General features: G+C 39.1%; 1 protein-coding gene across 1 annotated transcript; it reads left to right on the top strand.

The window, feature by feature from the left end:
• Positions 1 to 5,618: 5,618 nt before the first annotated feature.
• LOC139958682 (small ubiquitin-related modifier 1-like) lies at positions 5,619 to 18,652 on the top strand. Its single transcript, XM_071955946.1, has 5 exons — positions 5,619 to 5,932; positions 9,708 to 9,794; positions 10,779 to 10,856; positions 11,453 to 11,524; positions 13,416 to 18,652. The coding sequence occupies exons 1-5, from the start codon at positions 5,909 to 5,911 to the stop codon at positions 13,479 to 13,481; spliced, it is 327 nt and encodes a 108-aa protein (XP_071812047.1). The 5' UTR covers positions 5,619 to 5,908; the 3' UTR covers positions 13,482 to 18,652.
• Positions 18,653 to 22,996: the final 4,344 nt, after the last annotated feature.

Raw genomic sequence — 22,996 nt, 5'->3', positions numbered from 1 at the left:
GATCATTAGTGAGAGAGGAAAATGGAAACGTCAAAAAAATGGAGTTGTCGGTGTAAGGGGTAGGGTGAGGCACACTTTTACGAAATCATTGATCCGTCACTGGCTACCCTTCAGCGCTGTAATGATGTCACTGTTCCTCTTTCTCTTCCCGGTGTCTTCGCGTTTTTCTTTTACTCCCTCCTTTTCTTCTTCTTCTCTCTTTCTTCTTTTTCTTTTCCCTTCCTTCCTCTCCTCCTCCTCTTTTCCCCCTCTTTTTTCCTTTTTTCCTTCTCTTTGTTTTCTCTCCTCTTTTTCTTACCCGGGGGGCGCGCGCCCCCAACGCCCCCCTGGATACGCAGGCGCGTATCCAGGATTTTCTAACCCGGGGGGCGCGAATTACTATCTAAGCGGAGCGCCACCATCGGTTGGCGCGCAGCGTACAAGAAAATTTTTGGTTTTGATACCCCCCAGATCACCGGAAATAGCACTTCTCGGGCTTGAAAATGAGCAACCAGATGTACACTTTTGCCTGAGAACCAAGTATTTCCCAAAAGTTTTTTTTTTTCCATCCATAACCTTTTTGAAGATTGTCACCAGTCACACATCATGTTCGACCTGATTGCATGTCCTATGGATCATTGCTTTCGTAGGTGATTCTACGTCACGGCCCACAATATCCGAAAGCTGCACTTTTGAAGGTTTTAAGCCCATTATTTGTTGAGAATTTGAAAATTCACATTTCTCGTGAATAAAATCACTTCAAAACATACCCATAATGTTGCACAAAATTCAATCTATGGACAAGCAATATAGAAAAACCTCCTTGAACCCCTAACAGACAGGTCAAAGTTGCACGAGTAGAGGAAAATATGATGAAGAATGTTGGTGAGGAAATTCTGGAAAATTCAGAGACACTTAATTTATTGGTGTAGAAATATTGCAACCTCTTATAATGGCTATTATAAAACTTGGTTGAAGGAAATGAAAAATAGCAGATATTTCCGATATCAGGTATATCGAAACCGAACACTACACACATAGGCGTAGGTCCCGTAGGAGGCGGTGGCTGCATCCCCCCTCCCCCCCCCCCCCGCAACCAAAGTTTTCCCCATCTTTTTCGGGAACCTACTGAAAGAAAAATAAATAGCAATGAATAGCTAAAAAATGATCTCCTTGGTAATTCAAATAAAGTTGTAAGCTTGGCCGGCATTACTACTGTAAAAGAGAGTTTTGACATAAATGGATCTGTATGATTTTTCTCCATCTACATAGGACAATTCTTTGTTTACATAGCATCCAGCGGTATACTGTGCAACTTTCACGGACCGTAAGGTAGACGATGCCATGCACTGTAATGACTGATGCTTGCTTATATGATATTGGCATTGATATGTTGAACGCTCACTGATATGATGTTATATCTGCTCTTTGCTTTACAAATTCGAACAGGCGTGTAGAGAGTAATTGCCAAGGGAGGGGCGAAGCCTGTAGGCAAACTATCTAAGCGAAGCGCCACCATGAGTTGGCGCGAAGCGTACAAGAAAAATTTTGGCCGAAAATGCCTCCCAGATCGCTGGAAATGACACTATCCAGGCCTTGTAAGTTGCATCTAAGCATTGTCTATTTTGAAATTACTAGCGATGTCATAAAGAAAATTTGCTCGGGGGGGGGGGCGGTCGCCCCCTTCCCGAAATGCGTCATGTACCCCGACGATTCGGTCGAGTTCAAGACCAGCCACAGTTGGTTCCATATAGCACAATTGTACAATTGTTTAAGGCGTCCATACACACACACGCGTTATGATAGACCATATATAGTATTTATATAGATACATTAGTGAGAGAGGAAAAATGGAAACGTCAAAAATGGAGTTGTCGGTGTAAGGGGTAGGGTGAGGCGCACACCCCCTCCGTAATCCTTGATCTGTCACTGGCTACCCTGTGTATATTATAGGGATCAGCGCTTTAACTATGACTGTTCCTCTTTCTCTTCCCGAGGTCTTGGCTATCTTCTACTCCCTCCTTTTCTCCTTTTTCTCTCTTTTTTCTTTTTCTTTTCCCTTCCTTCCTCTCCTCCTTTTCTTTTTTTCCCCTTCCTTTTCCCTTTTTTCTTCTCTTTTTTTTTCTCTCCTCTTTTCCTTACCCGGGGGGCGCGCGCCCCCAACGCCCCCCCCCTGGATACGCACCTGATACGCACCTGGTATATAACAGGGCCATTTTAATTTAATTTTCAGTGGGTCGGCCATTTCTCGACTAAAGGGAACATCGTACACTATCTAAGCTGACCGACACCATCGGTTGGCGCGTATCATCGCCAGAAAATTGTTGCGAAAAAATCCTCCTAGATTGCCGAAAATGGCATTTCACAGGCCTTGTAAGTCGCACTTAAAAAAGAAGAAAAAGAGAGGGGAAAAAAGAAGGTAATTTAGAAACATTTTATTCGGTAAACTGAAAATGAAGACTTTTACCTTACACTATAGGCCTAAGCTAAGCTCTTACACAGGTAATTGCATTTTATATGGAGATATGAAAAACACATTAGGGCATTCTGATGGTAGCCGATATATGCTGAGGGGAAGACATGTAGGGAATTTAGGTGTAAATTAATTTTTAGGTTTGCGTTATCATTATTTGTTCTACATGTCAAAATGGACCTATTTGGGGGGGGGGGGGGGCAAATGAGCTGAGTGAGTGGGCCGTGTAGGGGAGTTTTTGTAAACATATAGACCCTAGTATATACGTATGTTAACAGTGCCTCAATATTCCTAGTTAAAGCATTGGGACACTGGTATAACTGATATATGGAAATATATATAAATATTGTGAAACTGATAGGCCTTCGTAAAACACATAGACGTAATAAATGTATTTATGAACCGCCTGTACTTTCACATATTAGACGGTTACACTGTTCACGCAGGTTAATCTTATTAGGAGCTCTACGTTTATTGTTATTCTAAAAAGTAAAATCGTGAAACCCAACAGAAACGCACGGTCATCGCGTCCGCGATCGTTCATATACGTTATGAACGGTTAAAGTAAACCTCGTAATATTTTCGAACGCCATTCCTACAATATTTGCCTAAAATTTTGAGGTTGCACACTACTGACTAATGAAATCAGAATTGATATGAACATTGCGCTGAAACTAACTAAAATCGCACATACGTTATCATAGGCCTTATTACATTAAGGAAGTGGAAATCTCAGCTGGGCGGCTTCCCCTTCAGGCTACGGCCGGGCCGTAACCTGAAGGGGAAGCCGCCCCGTAACGGCCCTGAATGGTGCGGGGAGGGAGTGGGAAGTAGACCCATAATAGTGGTCCTTTTCTTCCCAGTGGCGGAGCGTCCATACAGTCAGAGGTGGCGGATGCCCTCCTGACGGACTCAAATGGACTGCTGGCGTCCTTTTTCAGCTTTTTACCACTTTTTACTTATTCGCGATTATTGACTTTTTTATTTCGCTCTCAAATACCTATTGACATTGTAACATTTTGTTGGTGTAATTTTCTGACAAAATGGCGATGACACCTATTTATTCTTCGTTTATCTGCAAATTAGCAAGGCCCGGAAAGGGTTATTTCCGACGATCAAGGGATTATCTTTACTCAAAAATTGTCTGTACGATCAGCGCCAACCTTCGGTGGCGCTCCGCTTAGATAGTGTCGAAAGCGCCCCTACAGACCATTCTCGATACACCCCCCCCCCCGACCAATACCCTTATCTCCGCCACTGTTTCTTACCCGGCAGAATGAGAAAATAAGGCTGAACTGAACTATTTCTCCGCGACTGACGATCGAAGGTGGGGGATGGACAGGGCCGTCTTAACGCATGGGCCCACTGGGCCCTGGCCCAGGGCCCCGCGATGTCAGGGGCCCCGCAATCACAGTAACCCCGTGTCTTAATCTGGGAGGAAAACTTATTGAATGGGCCATTATGCCTGATTGAATTCGATACTTGACAACTTGTGACGAGAGTTGGTGAAACACTTGAGAGTTTGACATTAAATATTCAGAACTGAGTTGGCAACCCTGGAATATACAATGGCCCGAAGGCTTACACAGAGAAACTGTTACTCCGTAACTATAAGAAAGAGGAAATTGCCTCAGCCAGGAAAGGCATAAAATTTGAAAACCGTGGGCAATACCTCACTACCAAACCTAAACAAAAGTAACCACCACTTGTGTTCAAGCTCACCTTTACACCCCATATCAAAACCACGCATTTGAAAAAAAAAACACTTTAGAAACATTGGCACTTAATCTCGCAACACGCAACAATTATCCAAACTGTTTCCAAAAGAACCGATTCTAGCCTACAATAGGGCCCAAAATCTCAAAGATTTACTTGTTAACTCAAGGTTTCGTACTAACGAAGAATCAGCTGACTCTCAAGGTTCACACGAAGCTCTTTTAGATGCTCTTATAGCTGCACCATGAGTCCATAAAAACTTGTGCACAGAAAATAGATGCATTTTGAGAATGAGACGCCCAGGCCGAATATAAAATATTCAAAGGCTACTACTGATGAAGCTCCTCCTATGAAGTTTGAAAGCAGAAACCGGTCTAGTTGGTCATAAGAACCCAGTGGCGTAGGAAGGTACTTTTGAGTGGGGGGGGGGGCTGAAGACTGATGGCCGGCCTGGGGGAGGGGTCTAAGGGGAGGGGTGTCCCCCTCCCCTTTGGATTTTGTTTGCATTTCCAGATAGCCTCAGATGCAATTTGGTGCAATATAGCACACTTCAACACCCACTCCATTTTGTAAACTTAATTTTGTATTTTCACCAGGCCTTAGATGCAATTTGGTGCTCCAAATGAGATTGTTTTTCTCATTTGGAAATGAAAAAGGGGTTTTCTGACTTGCGAAGCGGGGGGCGGAATGATACTTCCGCCCCTCCACATTTTTCACTGGGGGGGGGGCTGGCGCCCCCAGCCCCCGGTTCCGACGCCCTTGTAAGAACCTACGCTAGTCTCTCCTACTATTAACAGTACACTCAATTCACCTAATAGGTGCAATTATGTTTCACCATGAGGAGCATGCTATAAGTTCATGTTCCTCGGGCCCTCCCTTAAAAATACTTCATGTTCTTGGCGACTACGTTGCGTTAGATAGTGTAAAACCGCCTACACCTCCCTCTCAGTTGAAAGACTCAACACAAGGGTGTTACAAATGGTAAGTCCAGTATTGTTAGGGAAGGGATGGAGGGCAACTGGAAGATTTCTCTTCTATAATGTATTTCATTTTTTAGATATATCACGTATGTTGTTCAGCTAAAGTTTTATGCTTTATGCGCGACATAGGGAGGAGTGGTAAATGCAGGCATGTCTATGCTTGAGCGATTGTCAAGGATGTCAATTTTTCACGCAACTTTTTTCGAACTCACTTGATTGATGGGCCCCGCTCCATTGCCGGGCCCAGGGCCCGGTGATCACTTAAGACGGCCCTGGGGATGGAGATGCCCCACGGAACCCTTGCGCACGCCACTGCGGCAGTAACTGTTGTTTTAGCTAGGAACTGAAAGTCAGCGAAACCAGCGGTAACTTCGACATTTCGGCTTTTATACATACAGACTGGATCATGGTTCGCGTTCCCATTAGAATTATAGGCGTTCCAGGTGCGGATTGAACCCTTTCAAGTCGTCGGCGAAGGGCTCGAGGTCAATGTGTTATCGAGGCGATTCTAGAACCTCCTTGGTGTAATCAACTCCCTGGTGTAATCAACTAGTACTATTACAGAACATAATACATCACAGCAGAATGTCCAATGAACTTCGGCTTCTGCGCGGGTTCCTGCCATAAATTGACTGCGTACCTCGTCGTTGTATTGTGGAAATCGTTGCTTGACTCTCCACTTTTAGCGTCTCGCTTCCGGTACCAACACTTTAGTGAACTCACCACTCTTTGAGTCCTAGTCCAGTCACAGATATTCCAAATGGCGGACCAACAAGCCGCACAGGTAGCTATTCAAACGATATTAAGCAGGTTTAAGTATTGCAGATGTGGTAGGTAGGCCTAAGTTAAAACTGAAATGTAAAGCAGGCCTAATGTTAACTACTAACACTACTTACACTAGTACTAGCGTCACTTACAGTAGCGCTAACACAAGTCGGCAATGACAATCGCGCAATTCATTTGGCTTACAAGTGCACGCTGGTACAATAGTTACGATGTACAACGCGATTGAACGCTGTCAAATCTAAATGGAATTCATGATACCGTTTTCCGAAAATGTTCAAAACAGTGTCGCTCATCCAAAGTGAGAAAATAATATCAATTAACACAAAACATGTGGAGGTAAACCCACACAGACTTACAAAACTGTCAAGCCTTAGGTCTCGCTGTGTAAGCCTAGCCTGAAGTATAGCTGAATAGGTAATGCAATAACGTGAACAGTCAATTTCCTTTTGGATTAAAATCTCAGTGAATCGGGAAGAAATATACTTAGCTGTACAGACAAACAAATAAATGATACCAACAACATTTCTCATAATTTCGATTAAACTATGTCCAAAGGAAAACACAGCTTAGGCTAATTTAAGTTGAACCTTCCAAGAAAGATACAAACTACAAAACAAAAGCTGCTAAACAATTCAGGAAACTTGTATTTGCAAAATGAAAACAAAAGTTGTTTTACCCATTGCCGACTAGGCAAAAAAAAAAATGATCTTTATAGATTCCTGCAGTATTAATCCACATTTCCTTAATTAATTTCACGGAAGTTTTACCTTTGCAGAAGAAAATATAATATGGCATATAAACACACTATCTTTGTGGAATGGTTGGAAACCTTCTGACTCTTAATAAAGAGTGCTCTTTTGTTCAACTCGCCATTGTGTTCAAATCGGCTTATTAAAAGTTGACCGCAGCTGTGAATGTAACTGTATAGCATGGAGGGTAGTTTGGAGACAGTTTGCACTCAAGTGTGACTCATATATCTGCTTGTGGCTGTGCTCATTATAGCCGCAGAGAAATCCACCTGTCCGGAATCGGCAGTTAGATTTGCAAGGCTTCCCTTACTGAGTACTTGCAAGGTTACCGGATCACTGTATTATACTGTTGCTGCAAACTTTTCTATTTAATGCATTAGAATCATAGAGGGACATAAATGTAGCTCTGTTGCTACTGTAATTTACCACTAATCACAGAGATGTACTAAACCTTTAATCACAATTAAGCTACAGTATATTACACTGAATTGTATGCACATGTTTTAGATCATCCTGCAAACAGGAACTCTTGAAGAAGCCATCATTGGCTGATCAAAGCCGCAAGCAAAACAGAAAAAAATCTTTCCTTTTCATATATAGTATATTTCAAAGTTTACCAAGCAACATTTTTTTTTAATATTTGAAATAGCACACCGGGAAGTTGTAAAAATGGGGAATTAAAACATTGTTTTTTGGTCTCGGTAATTAATACAAATTAAGGAATTTACAAACACTGCAACGACCTTGAACAGCACTCAGGTCAGTGAATGATGTCACTGTGATGATTTTATATATAGTGTACTGTACAGTACGTATCTGTGCCTGCATATCAATCCGCATAACTCTTATTTTAATTTTCCAGCGTAATGCTCAAGACTGAAATAGATAATTAGTGTTATACAATTTCTTGAGAACTTCACCATGGTATGTACAAGGTTTTCGTGGCAACATTTGCAACAACAAAGTAGAAGCGCTTGTATGCACTACTGTTGAGTCTGACAAATGTTCCTTCTTCAGTACGTTATTAAATCAAACAGAAAGGTCACATTGAGCTTGAAATACAACCGCGTTTGAACTCAATCTAGCTCTTATAATTTTGTCACTACAATTAATGCCTATTGCATGTATCCACACGCATGTCTCGTGGTTTGGGCTTCAGGAGGAATCATTCCAGCCCAACTGCACGGCGGTCCGCAAACGGTACTTCCACACTGTGCAAACACAAGTGGCAGTGTGCGCGCTACCAAAAGTCATACTTACACAATGTTTTCGCTCGAGCATACAGAACACATTTCCTCTTCATATTACACATTTAAATGGTATCGAGGGTGTAAAGGCATCTCGTCCGCAAAAGCTGCCCTAAGCGACATCCATGCCCCAATTGTAAGTTGTATGTGGATTCTTTTCCCACATAGACATTAGGTTGTTCACGTCTGACATGTCTCCCTGTTCCAACACTTACTGTTGCATTTATCGGGATATATATAAATAATGCTGCATAAAATCATCAATCTTTCAAACATAATAATAATAAGTTTAACAAAATTGATTATCTTGTACATTCAACACCAACTGAACTTTATTGTAATACCGGCACTTCTCATTCACTCCCTCAATACATATACTGTATATTGTATATTAAAATCTGACATGTAGTGACAATGAAATGACCACAGCTAGTTATTTATACATCCTGATGAAGTGTGACCCACTAAGGAAACACCTAAATGAAATTGCTACCTCAATATACCCATGATTCATAAAATTGTCATAAAAACACTCCCAACACATTAGTAGTCAAAACACTGAAAATATCTGCATGTACTCATGTCACAAAAAAGGAGAAGATAAGAATTATTTTAATGCTGGAATTAAGTAATATAGCACATTTCAAATCATATGCTGCTCAAAAGAGGTATGGAATGTTATAAAATATTAATGATGCAATTTTGTTGCATCATTAATATTTTACTTTGTAAAATCTTCTTTTGTCATTACAATTTGGTGCAGTCAAGGTTTGCCAGATGACATGCTGGTTTGAATGTCAGTTGTTTGAAGATCAGTACTAAATTTGTAGTTACTACCACATTGAAATATGTATGCTAGAAGAAGATACAACAAAAATGCTAAACTTTGAACCACTTGCAGCTGCATTAAATGGTATGCATCTACTTTTGCAAGTGGAATGTAGTGCTCAGAGCAAACTTAACTGAACATTTCCATCATGCATATCTTCCCAATTTGTTGCAACAAATCCGTAGCATCTACTATTGTATTCCCCAGAAGTCAAAGAAGGTCAAGTCAAATCAAGCAAATCAAGAGAAACATTCATTTCTTGTCAAGTCAGAAGAGTCATTTACTGCCGAGATAAATCACAAATAGTTGTGAATTACAGTATCTCTGACTTGGCATCCACCCAAATGAAGTTCCATTGAAGTTAAAACTTTATTTGGCTTCATAGCACATCATGTAGACTGACTTTGTATCAGGGCATCTGCACATCCAACAAAACGAATCTTGAGCGACCTTGGACCCCCCCCCCCCCCCAGTGAATCTACTCAAATATAGCTCCACCGAAATTTGCATTTCTGACTTCATCTCTGCTCTTGTCAGCAGGCATCTGCACACCCATTTAATATTTACTTTTTATCCTCATTTGGCATCTTTTCATCCACTTCAAATATATTTGGCCCAACAAACTTACCGTAGGCTTAGAATCTTTGAAAAATTAGCCTTGGAGTTTACAAAATGGTTACCTTGGACTTTGACTATGATGGCATGTTTTGGCAACAAGGTCTAGCAGAAAGTACCTAATGAATAAGTCTGACAACAATTTGAGGTATAAATCTGCTGACTGTGCATCTGGATGTTTGCTGGATGCTGTAGTCTTCGACACCGCATCGTGTCATTAATTCATTACAGTGCAAGGTTACTGATATTAATATTTTACTTGTCACAAGTTGACTGCAAGTTGTTCTTGATCATGAGCTTCTTGGTTCATAACATTGTTTCTTTTCTTGTCAGGACAATAAACCAGATACAAGTAGTGGTGAAGGTGGTGGATCCAGTAATGGCAAAGGTGATTTCATCAAGCTGAAAGTGAAAGCTGTTGTAAGTCTTCATTGTCCAGGCTTGTAGGCTTATATGTAATAAAAAGAATAAATATTTACTGATTGATGAAATATGAGTTATGCATTTCTACAGAGTACAGACCGTTGGAAATATATATCAAGAACCCAAGTTTTACGGCAAGGGAATGGGGCAGGATGGTGTGAATGGGGAAGGGAGGAGAGGAAAGATGCAGGATGGGGTGAATGGGGAAGGGAGGAGGGGAAAGGGGCAGGATGGGTGAATTGGGAAGGGAGGAGGGGAAAGGGACAGGATGGGTTGAATGGGGGAAGGGAGGAGGGGAAAGGGACAGGATGGGTTGAATGGGGAAGGGAGGAGGGGAAAGGGACAGGATGGGTTGAATGGGGGAAGGGAGGAGGGGAAAGGGACAGGATGGGTTGAATGGGGGAAGGGAGGAGGGGAAAGGGACAGGATGGGTTGAATGGGGGAAGGGAGGAGGGGAAAGGGACAGGATGGGTTGAATGGGGGAAGGGAGGAGGGGAAAGGGACAGGATGGGTTGAATGGGGGAAGGGAGGAGGGGAAAGGGACAGGATGGGTTGAATGGGGGAAGGGAGGAGGGGAAAGGGACAGGATGGGTTGAATGGGGGAAGGGAGGAGGGGAAAGGGACAGGATGGGTTGAATGGGGGAAGGGAGGAGGGGAAAGGGGCAGGATGGGTGAATGGGGAAGGGAGGAGGGGAAAGGGGCAGGGAGGAGGGGAAAGGGGCAGGATGGGTGAATGGGGAAGGGAGAAGGGGAATGGCCAGAAGGAGGGGAATTGTCGGAAGACAGTATTTATTTAAGCCTTGCAAAGTGATTCTAGTTGTTGCACCACAGCTGATCTTCCTGGTGATAAGTTTTGTTGAATTTCCTGGAAAAAGCTTTTGATGCTCAACCTCTGATACAGTTTTCCTTCGACGCCTACAATATTTGTTCATCTGTTGTGACAACTTAGAGCTATTTCTTTTTGATATTTTTACCCTTCAGGACCAGACAGAAGTACATTTCAGAGTCAAGAAAACAACACAGATGAAGAAACTAAAAGAATCCTACTGCCAGAAAATGGTAAATGACCAGTTTTATACCAGCTTTTCATTAAATAGTATTCAGTTCAACATAGTCTGTAGATTCGTACTACACACCATCCGTTTCTCTATATGTACAGTAGCAGATGTGAAGTTCTATGTGCAGTTGGCATAGCAACAGTAGTTTACATCACCAGGGATACTGTCTCTCTTTGTTAGTTTAAAGAGAGACTGTAAATATGGCAGAGTTTATGTTTATTGTACCAGTAATAGTAGGTAGCGTTTACATTAAAGAAGTGTTAAAGACAAGAAACAAAGGATGGTATTAGTATAGAATATTGCATTAGACACAAGTAAGGTTATTGGTGGTTACAGAGCATATCAGACAGTTGCTGACAGTTACAATCAATAGATAATGAGGATTCCTGAGTGTGCACATGTATTTTCAAATGTAGTTGTTAGCATGTGCCTAATGAGAAATAATCTTCTTTTTAATTGAATAACAGTTAAAAGCTTGAAGGTTAGACCATTCTAGTACCAGTTATTACATAAATCATATGACTGGCAGTCATGCTGTGATCCCCTGTTTGTACTCATAGATACAGAGATTAATTTGAGTGTTTATATTTTATCCAGGGTGTTCCAGTCTCCTCTCGAAGATTTCTGTTTGATGGTCAGAGAATTACTAATGACATGACTCCTGAAGTGGTAAGCTACTTATACTCTCAAAAATAAACATCATTAGCTAGTTAACATTCACAGATGTAGTGCCATCACAATAGAAAATATAGGAACTAATTGCAAAAACTAAAGGCCACCGTCATTCTGGCACCATTATAACTAATTGCTATTTTGATATGCTTTTCTTTCTGGTGGCCCATTGGCATTGAGTACTGTCTTTGTAGTGTGATACCATTAATATTGACTTGATCTTATGATTAAATAGATTACTTTGGGGCCCCAGATTATAACAAATTTGAACAGTTGTTTATCAGCAATGCTTCATAAATTGACTTTCATCTAAACTTTGAGTTTGGATTGAGGTTTTGCAGAAATAGTGTTTTTTGTAAATAGAGAATATTCCCCAACACCAAATTTGTATGTTGTTCTCTTATTCACCATGCTCTTACTAAGTCAAATGTAATTGCTAATAGGGTAAACTGGTATAGATGCGATGTTTTAGCTTAACGACCTTGCAAACAGTATTTTGATTGGTGCAGAAGTTCTTTTGGACTTTTCAGCTTTCGTTTGAACATTCAGTGACAGATTGGCAACTAAGACGCTAATTAATATGCAATAGTCATCAGCAAAGATCACGAGACCTAGACATATTTTCATTCTGTTTATTGTTTAATTAGTTTTGAAATGCTTTAATAGATAAAAAAATATGTGATAAAAAAATTCAATATAACTGCAAGATATGTATGTATTTAGATCCTCCTGCAAGCAGAAACTCACAAAGAAGCCTCATTGGCTTATCAAAGCCGCTAGCTGACCAGAGTCAGTCTCTTAGATTCATATATAACATCCATGATTATGAATTGTCAATTGTCAACAACCCTGTAACTGGACGACATACATTAATCTTGGAGTGACCCAAACTGGGGACCTTATGATTGGAAGGCACCGGCGTTAACCAGTGAGCTAACACTCCTTTGTTGTGCCTCTAGTGATTCAGTACATATGGTATAGAAAGGTAGCAGTTGATCAAAGTGAAAAGTTGATAAATGAAGGAAAAATCACAAACACATGACAAAAAATTCATGTCAAAGTTCATTACGGTATTACACTAACATACAAAATTTTGGTCTGAATAACCAGATCATCTTCCAATCCATGATTCTTTAATAACTTTTCTATGTATAAAATAGTTATCATCAGCTGCAAGTATACTGTAGATGCATCAGTACAGACCTGAGATTTACATTACACAGATTTTCATGCTTAAAATAGAGAAAAGAGATCTCCTTGTGATTTGATTGCCATATGGTCTGTTACCATTTGGCTGGCAGTTTTGCATGGTCTCCTGTCATTGAGGTGTTAACCAACAAATTTTCCTTTATTTTACATGAATCAAATAATTATGCCATTTTTTGAAAAGTGCAGAACCTTGGCTGCTAGTATTTTCTGTCAACATGTGTTACTGTATGACGAGAGTCTCCTAATTTCATGACCATAACTGGGTGTATTTGTTACTGCGTCTTAGTTTTAAGTTACATTTGGAAGTGTTTCTGCACATGACCACCAGACATAACACTATCATCAGCACATTGTGCAGAAGTTTAAATGTCAGAATGTTGTTTCAAAAGTGATAGATCCAAGATGGTTGAGAGGAAGGTCCCAGGAGATAAAGAAAGATATCACAACAGCAATCATAAGAAAAAATATTAAGAAAATAAGTTACATACCTAATGTTAAGTTATGTTATGTGTGTGTATGTATGAACAAACAGACATTGGGATAAAATGCAAGTGTCATTTGTACTTGACCTATGCACATTGACCTTAACTAATGTTATATTGGGATTTAATGTCACATGTACTTTACACCTATGCACATTAGCCTTATCTTCTCAGCCTCTTTCTTTTTTATCTTCTAGCTTAGTATGGAAGATGAAGATGTTATAGATGTCTACAATGAGCAGATTGGAGGTTTTTGGCTATGATGTGTTTGAGGGACTTCATTTCTTCTGTAAAGACCATTGAACAACTTCCTGTATCCATACAGTGGCAGCCCGCAGCCAACCAATATAATTTGTCCCTGAAAGTCAACAGTAAAATATGACCACTTACTGTCATAAACTTTTGGAAGGACTTGGAAGTAGATCATTATTTCTGGCTGTGCGGCTGATAAGATGGTACATGCATTCTCAGAGTGAAATGAGGTCATTCCAGGGGATAGTTGTACAAGTCAAACATCAGTTAACATGGAATGGTTTTCACTAGAAGCTGCAAATACTCTTTAGTAGTAACACTGTTCCACAGTGAGAAGCCAAACTTGTTAAACTGGTCACTTCCAAATCTTATTTAATCATCATTAAGTTTCAATTGTTGTTTAAAGGCATATCGTTGATGTTGATCAAAGGACTGAAGGAAACTGAAAGACATGGAGAAATGTTTATGTTGTTGAACAAATAGCACTTTAACTTGTATGAATAAGTTTAGCTGCTTATTCCAATTACAGTGAAGTTCCAATCTGTGTGATGTGTGATGTCAGAAGCATAAACAGCCCAAACATTCAGAGGGGTCCATACAAATATGCTGCCAATATGCTGCATTTCCTGTTTATATTTTTCCAGACAGTCACCTTGCAAATGTGAAAGCTGTAAGCTTGTAATGTCAACAATTTGCAAAGAAAGTTTGATCATCTGCTTTCTTGCATTCCTCTACATGTCTGAAACATTGGACAGGCTTCACCTTCTTTGTTTTCGCAGACAGTAAAACACTTGGGCAAAGAAACAGTCGAGTTGACTAAAAGTTTCATTCTTTTCTAGATGTAACACTTGTAAGGTCCACAAAACAATCCAAAGATTTGCACTGATTGAGAATAATGTCTGTTCTTGCAGTGTCACACCCATTAGCACAAAATGTAATGCATATTAGAACAAAGTGAAATAGAAAACCTCTGAATGTTATGGACTATTGTCTTGGTGGTTTTTCAATATCATGCTAAGGCATCAAATCAGCCTTGTACCCTTAGTACAGTATGCATTATAGATCAAGCTGTCTTTAGAGTATGACAAAGTTGGACAGCAAACTCATAGTGTATGAATAGTGGGTTCTCATTCTTTGGTTGGGGATTGATCTTAAGTTTGTTTTTCCTTTGGCATGGAATAGTTTAATTTATTAATTGTTTGTAGACTTAGTAACTGACATGTGTACATAAAAGAAAGAAGTCGGAAAGCATCTTTGAATGCCACCACAGTAAATCTGACTCACTGTCTTTGACTGTGACATCTGCAACATTCCTAAAATACAAAATGATTATATTCTTAATCTTGGAAAGCTATCATTAAACAGTCAAGTTTGATTGAAAGTTGTTTAGTGAGGAGGGTAGCAAGTTGAATTTGAATAGGTAATAAAATGTTCAAGTAAATTATTGCAGTGTAATTTGTATTTTGGTAGCAAAGTTCTACAATAAGCTTAATGCTGTTAGTCTTGTTACCCACAGGGATATTGCAAGTCACAAGTGTGAAAGTGCAACAGTCTTGGACTCAAATTGGAGTGTCCTGAAGTAGACAATAGCTTTGTAAAATTGTTTATAGTCCTGGCAATGTTTTTGGCCTTTTTTATTTGAGAGGCAGGAGTTTTCTACATCTACAACAGTGCACTTTTCAAGATACTTTTCTCCATCATTGATTCAAAGGCTTGCCACATCAAAGCGCCAATGGACTGTATTTGTAAGGGGAATCACTTAATGTGTTGAATTATGAAGAATAAAATGTGGAGTGCTTAAATTAGAATGGTTTATAATTTTTAAGTTTTGTGAAAAGTTGGTGCTGTTGTTGGCTACTTCAAGAAATTATAGTCTGCTTGTTACATAATGCATAAAGTCAGTTCACACTTAATTGATCTGAGTGGCAAGGAAATGGAAGGGTAGGAATCTGCCTTAGTATTAATTAAGTATTTATTTCTTTACTTCCATCTTACACATAGCAGTCACCCTTTTCTAGTATACTTTAGTAGCAGTTATTGGTTAATAGGACCATGGATTTGTTTAGGAAACACGTCCAAATTTGTTGGTAAATCGGCTCTAATATTGAGCAGAAAATTGAGTTTGCATGGAAGATAGCTAGAGGTAACACCAAAGGTGTGTACTTAGGTAGTGTGTCACTTAGTCACTAAGGAGTTGTGACATTTGTACCCATCAAAAGTCATTGATTGTCCCAATAACTGAGCAAACATGAATATACCCACAGCCTGGGTGATCATTGCCCAGGCTACAATCTATACCTCATTATGGCTCTATTAGTTTTGTAAACTACTTGGGAACAGGCAGCGTTAGATGCTTTTTCTGTAAATGTTTTTATGGTAATTCAGTATTTGTCAGCAGTAGGACCTGAGCTGTCTGTCATACATAATGTGCAGTTACAGTTTGAATTAGATTACTAATTCAGCATGAAACATGTTACAATGGTTCATCTGTTCTGCAGTGTAATATTTATAGCTGCCAAGGCAGAATTTATTCAAATTTAAGTCCTCTGCTTGGAATTATTCTTTAGTAGCTGTTTCAATCATTTTTCCAGTTTGTATCATAGATATGATAAGTAATGACATGTGCCAGCTGAGGGTAATATTGTGTTTGTAATTGAATTTATCATTTGCCATTGTTCACTACCTTAATTGCATGTCACAGTTCACATTTGCAGAAGAGACAGGCAGAGCTACTAGTACTTCTGTTTCATAATAATAAGCTAGGTAAAAGTTGATTGATTCAGATAAATATCAAATTAGCAGTGAGAGTATGTCCTCAAACAGATTAACCATTGTACCCGACTAAAAATGTATTCCTTTGATAAAAGCTCTGAATGGAGACTTTTCTTGATCCAACATAGCATTATTAAGATAATGCGGTATAAAGATACTGTATATGCTTTGCTGTACTAAGCATACTTGTCAACTTTGTGTGCCATAGATTGACAACAGAACAGTGGATGCCTTTTAAGACAACACAATGCAGCTTTCCTAACAAATGTTGGTCCTGCCGACGTTTGTAGAGACAAATCCTTGTGGTTACCATTTATATTCCTTTAAAGTTTGCTAAATGCTGTACTATATTGATTTAGCTTGATACCTAGCCAGTGGGTACCTATGTGAAGTATGATACTTGATTCATTTCTGATATAGTTGTATTTAAATATGTAACAGTCACCACTTATATTACTTAATTCTTTTGAATATTAAGCCGAATAGTACTTTTTTCTAGTGTTCTTTTAAAGACCCACACTTGCCAACAGATATGTTCTGTTTTGCCAAACATTTGAGTCCTTATTCCTCGAGATCACAGTAATGGCAATATTTCCATGCATTCTCAGTTCATAGTGGGAAAGTTTGTTGCAACCTTTGTATTGGTTGAAATGCTTGCGAGTCACTTCGCCCAACAACCATTTCGCCCAACTGCCATTTCGCCCAACCAGCCTGGTCATTTCGCCCAACCGCGTTGGTCATTTCGCCCAACCAGCATGGTCAGTTCGCCCAACCGTGTTGGTCATTTCGCCCAACCGTGTTGGTCATTTCGCCCAACCTTATTTTTACTAATATTCAGTCAGAATAATATTACTTTTTCTATTCCACCAGTTCAATTTGATTTATTTTGGGTAAGGTTACTTCGTAATAGGTAAATAAAGTGAGGTCCGCTCGATATCGATCGGAGTCTGAGCAGTTATTTCGGGTATAATGGGAGGATTACACTACTATTACTACACCTATTGTTCTGCTTGATGACTTCGGTCAAGGTTTATCAAGTCCGCCAGGCATTAATCAAGGGTATTGTTCACAGCAGTTATGTGTTTATCTAGTTCTACATAGTGTTAATCTTATGTTATACAAACACAGGGGAATCGGTCTTCATAAAAACCTATCAAACCTAACCCCTAAAATACTGGTCCATCCTACTGACTAACAATTCCGGAACGTTAAGTGAAAAACAATATATATATAAAACCCGTCCGTAATATTTATCAATGTAACCACATATGTAATCACATATGTAGGCCTAATCAATTTAACCACGACTTCAAGTTTCCTTAATACTCGGTTCGTATCCCGTAACGTTAACAATTCCCGACCGTTTACTATCAAACCTAACCCCTAAAACACTGATCCATCCTCAAGATTCCTTAATATTCGGTTCGTATTCTGTAACGTTTCCTTACTACAGTTATACAAAGAAAAGAACTTCAAGTTTCCTTAATATTCCTTAATATTCGAACGTTTACTATCAAACCTAACCCCCAACACACTGATCGGTCCTCAAGTTTCCTTAATTAATATTCGGTTCGTATCCTGTAACTTTAACAATTCCCGAACGTTTACTTTTCAAGTATCATATTTAATCAAGGTTGGGCGAAATGACCAGGCTGGTTGGGCGAAATGACCAGGCTGGTTGGGCGAAATGACCAGGCTGGTTGGGCGAAATGACCAGGCTGGTTGGGCGAAATGGTAAGGTTGGGCGAAATGGCAGTTGGGCGAAATGGTTGTTGGGCGAAGTGTCCTGCTTCCGTTGAAATGACATTGATGATTGGATCAGAATGGATGAGTAAAAGGAGCAAGGGCGTAGGAACCGGGGGGGCTGGGGGGGCGCCAGCCCCCCCTGGTGAAAAATGTGGAGGGGCGGAAGTATCATTCCGCCCCCCGCTTCGCAAGTCAGAAAACCCCTTTTTCATTTCCAAATGAGAAAAAAATCTCATTTGGAGCACCAAATTGCATCTAAGGCCAGGTGAAAATGCAAACTTATATACAAAATGGAGTGGGTGGGTTGAAGTGTGCTATATTGCACCAAATTGCATCTGAGGCCACCTGGAAATGCAAAAAAATTCCAAAGGGGAGGGGACACCCCTCCCCTTAGACCCCTCCCCCAGGCCGGCCATCAGTCTTCAGCCCCCCCACTCAAAAGTACCTTCCTACGCCACTGAAAAAGGAGAAAACATTGTGGTCCTCCATGTTTAGATTATAAGAGCTGTTGTAATCAAGTTGTCTTTCTAGACTGCTTTTGAATAGGTAAGATAAAGAACAATATTTTACACCTCCATCTGATCAATGTGTTAATAACTTTTCTTCTAGCTGTGTATTTTATTCTTGTACCATAGTTCTTGAAATAATAAAAATGAGTCAGAAATGCACCTGTTTTGTTTTTCATAAAGGCAAATAGGGGTTGGCACAAGTTGCACCAAACATTTGCAGACAATTTATGGCATCAATGCTAAAATCCTCACCCTTGTAAAAATGCTCACAGTTATATATTTCATAGTTGAGTGATATTTATTCAGTTAAGTTAGAACATGTCATCTATCTACAGAGAAAAGAGGTACATATTAATGATTGTGATAATTTACGACACATTAGATTGTAGATAACAAAAGGGGTTTCCAACTAGGGTAAAATGTTTTTGACATATAAATGGCAAATGGTTTTGACTGCTTTTCATTTATCTACAAATCACAATATCCTTTTATATTAGTCTCCTAATAATCAGACTCCTTATAATCGGACAATATCCTAATATTCAGACTTGAAAACTGGTCTGGGGAAGAGTGACTAACATTTAGTTTAACTGCCAGATTTATCCATAAAGTTTTCTACTGAAAATTTCGAAACTGGTTTGGAGAAATCAAATAGTTTAATGACACTCTGCTACTTGAACACAAATATTCCACAAATACAATGAAAGCCACACAAAGCTGTCTCACCGGACAGTCCACACAATCTTCTTTTTTGTGCACAAATAGATACCAAACCAGAATGCAAAAATGCATTGCGGTTTCAAAGATGTAATATGTGCAGTTTTCTACATGAATCCGATGTAATGTATAGTGAGGGTGTACAACATACTTGATCTAAGCAGTGATGTGACAAACAATAAATTCACAATGGCACAGGCTGTCCTGAAATGACCATTGACATCAGTAACAGGCTTCTTGTACTAAATGTGATTGATACATCAACATACTAAATATGACATCTGTCCTTGTTGAAATATTGTGTAAAACATGGTTTTTACCATTTGACCCCTGGTGAACTGAATGACCATTGACCACCACCCACAACATTAGGCTTTTTGTACTCAATGTGGTACAATTACATACCAAATATGCGATCTGCCAAGCTTCCCTTGCAATATTATGTTTAGGAAGGTGTGTTAGTGTCGAGAGACCGGTAAGAGGGGAGCAAAGTAAATGTATGGCATAAGTTGACTTCAAATGACCTCCACCAAAAGCAATAATAGGCTCCTTAAATTTGATGCTGTACATCTACAAACCAAATATGAGATTTGTCAAAGGTTCCCTTCTTACAATATCATGTTTACTAGGCTTTTGAGATTTGACCTGCTGCCCCCAAATGACCTTTGACCTCCACGAAAATCAATAGGCTTCTTGTACTCACCTGTAATACACCTTCATATCAAGTATGAGATCTGCCCAAGCTTTCAACATTGAGATATCATGTTCACAAGGTTTTCACAATTTGTCACCTGGTGACCCCATATGACTTTGACCTCCACCAAAAACAATAGGCTTCTGGTACTCAATGTGGTACTTCTACACACCAAATATGAGGTCTGCCCATGCTTCCCATCTTGAGATATCATGTGCTCGTTTTCACAATTTGGCCCCAAATGACCTTTGACCTCCACCAAAAACAATAAGCTTCTTGTACTCCAAGTGGTACTTGTAAAAATTAAATGAGGTCTGCCCAAGCTTCCCTTTTTGAGATATTGATTTTACAAGAGTTTCACAATTTGACCCCTGGTGACCCCAAATGACCTTTGACCACCAAAACAACAGGCTTTTTCTACTTAATCTGGTACTTCTACACACCAAATATGAAGTTGGTCTCTTCTTGAGATATCATGTTTACAAGCTGGGTGTCACAAAGGCACACACACCCACTCCAACAGCATGACTGCATAGGTTCGATTATCATCAAAACCAATATAAGTGTTAACTAGGCTAGATGCTTCACACAATCACTATGCCCCACAGCATTTTGTTGTATCGGTCATAAACTTCTGGTCTGTCTCAGCAGCAAAATATACATTTAATGTACATACAAGTCATTAGTTGCTTTACTGGAAACAATCTCTAGATCAACAGAAGTGCTATGTCGGGTTCATTTTCTTCGTATTCAGGTAACGATAGAATTTACTGAATAATTTCGCAACTATTTTGTAATGAGGCAAAACATTTGCTCATGCATAGGTTTGATTAATGTTTTAGAAGCAAACAGGTTGAAGGATGATCAAACTTGGATTGTTCATTCCAAAGGGCCCAATTTGAAAAAAAGTATTTCTTGATGATTGTGTGGTCAGTGGTTGCACCAGAAAGTGAGGTTCAATGGGGGAAGCAAAAACTTTGGGGGAGGAAACACTTTTGAAGTGCACAAACAGACCTGTTTAAAGTGTACATCATGGGAAATGTAAGGGGGCTAGAGAACACGTACTATGTGATATAGGCAGGTCAAAGATATGTTATTGATTTAGCTCAGCATAATTTCGAAAAAGAACAACAGGGGAAACTTGCTTTATAATTACAACTGGGAATGCCCCAGAAGCTGTAACACTTTCAGATAGTTCTTGCTGGCCTTTGAGGCTCACAAATACATGTCAGAAAGATGAATTACACTTACATTTCTCTGGAGTGTACCTCAGGACCCTTCTGGTGTCAAGCCCCTGAAGTTCAAGCCTTTTCTGAAATTCCTTGTTCTTTCATAGCATATCTGTGTGCGATCATTTACTACACATTAGTGCAAAATGTTTGTGTAGACTGTTGGCATACGTATTGGTTTGTCATATTTATAAAAGAATGAACAAGGCTTTGGCAGACCAAAGCTTAAAATATGACAGGACAGGCATTTTAAAGTGAAATGTTTTTATGGCAAAAATAAAGATCACAAATTTACAAGTGATGTATGTTCTGTGGCTAACAATGAATCCTGTACAAACAAGCATAAATGGTATCCTTTCACTAAATTATACATATCTATGTTGATTTTACAAAAAGTCAATCAGGCTAAGTATAATGCATGTTTGGTTGTCACATGACAAACCTTGCAAAGTACACACCACAACACACTTGCTGGGCCACTTAAAAATTACCAACAAAATTCACCACCTCTGTGTCAGGTGGAATATAGCAATTTTAAACACTCAAAGGCCAGAAAAGTACAAAGTTGGTGATAACATGATGTAATAGCTTTAGCTTTGACATTATAGCTACACATTAGTGTTGTAGATTGTAGCTATACATTAATGTTGTACATTGTTCTTTCAGGTAAATTTATGAACCAAAATACACTCTAAATATTTGCAAATAGGCTGGCTACGTTTTGCCACAAGAATCCAGCAGCCAATGGTTAGTAGCACCTCTACAATCCTAGATAGAAAATGACTCCAACTATCATTCTCCCTCTACAAGCTCTTCCTTTCATTGAATATGAACGATATAACATACCCTGAGTATGTCAATGCAGTCTGTAATACACTATGTAATATATTCCAAAGAATGTAGGATTTTTGAATACCATCAAAATTGCACTTTTACTACAACTCAATGACTACTTGAATAGAGGGCTTGATCTGAATGCAATCTATGAAGTGAATTTCATCACAAGAGTATTTACATACGATGGCTGAATAGAACATTGGTCAACTTGCTACAATTCAAGTACAGTAACTGTTAAGACTTCACATTTCCTTACATCTGGAATGAGGCAATGGCCATCAACCAATCCTGAACATGATGTTACATTGCTTGAGAGGCGGCTCAGAGTAAAATCTTTGAGTATATATATCTGTATATATATATATATATATATATATAAATATATATATATATATATATATATATATATATATATATATATATGTTTATATAAACTTGTCGTTAACCTCCATTTCATTAACAAAAGTCTGTTCAAAGTATCTCTTTCAGAATCCGGCTTTAGGAATCACAAATGATTTTGAGTTGGTTAGCACCATGTTTGATTTCTAGAGCAAGGCAAATATGTCACCAAAACAGAACTAGTATTGTTCGATACAGGTGACAAACGCATACAGTGGACATACAATCAGCTCAGATTTTCTCACTACGATTTCAATTATATATATATATATGTATATATATATATATATATATATACACACATATATATACATATAGAAACATACTTATATATATATATATATACATATAAAAACATACATACAAATACATATATGAATACATATACATACATACTTATACATGGTGTAACAATTTGGTTTGTATTTCATATCTCTGGTTTCTAAAGAATTTGGTGTGGTTGTAGTATCTGGTTTGGAAGTGGTCCCCTGAAGACGTATGTACGAAGTTTGTTTGTTTTCTGCAGTTACCAAACACACCAGAAAAAATTCCACTTCATGACCAGTTTTGTCCTTTTGGGACGCAAAGGTAGGAATCGAACACCAGACCTTGGTGTCACAGAC

The sequence above is a fragment of the Apostichopus japonicus genome, chromosome 18 (assembly GCF_037975245.1).
Source record: "Apostichopus japonicus isolate 1M-3 chromosome 18, ASM3797524v1, whole genome shotgun sequence".
Taxonomy (NCBI): domain Eukaryota; kingdom Metazoa; phylum Echinodermata; class Holothuroidea; order Aspidochirotida; family Stichopodidae; genus Apostichopus; species Apostichopus japonicus.
This window is presented reverse-complemented; position numbering and strand designations above follow the sequence as displayed.

What these genes read in the sequence shown, in the direction of transcription:
- LOC139958682 (XM_071955946.1), top strand. Translation starts at nt 5,909, where the DNA reads ATGGCGGACCAACAAGCCGCACAG. An exon ending in CGGACCAACAAGCCGCACAG is followed by an intron (nt 5,933 to 9,707) that starts GTAGCTATTCAA and finishes TTTTCTTGTCAG; the next exon opens with GACAATAAACCAGATACAAG. An exon ending in AATCCTACTGCCAGAAAATG is followed by an intron (nt 10,857 to 11,452) that starts GTAAATGACCAG and finishes TATTTTATCCAG; the next exon opens with GGTGTTCCAGTCTCCTCTCG.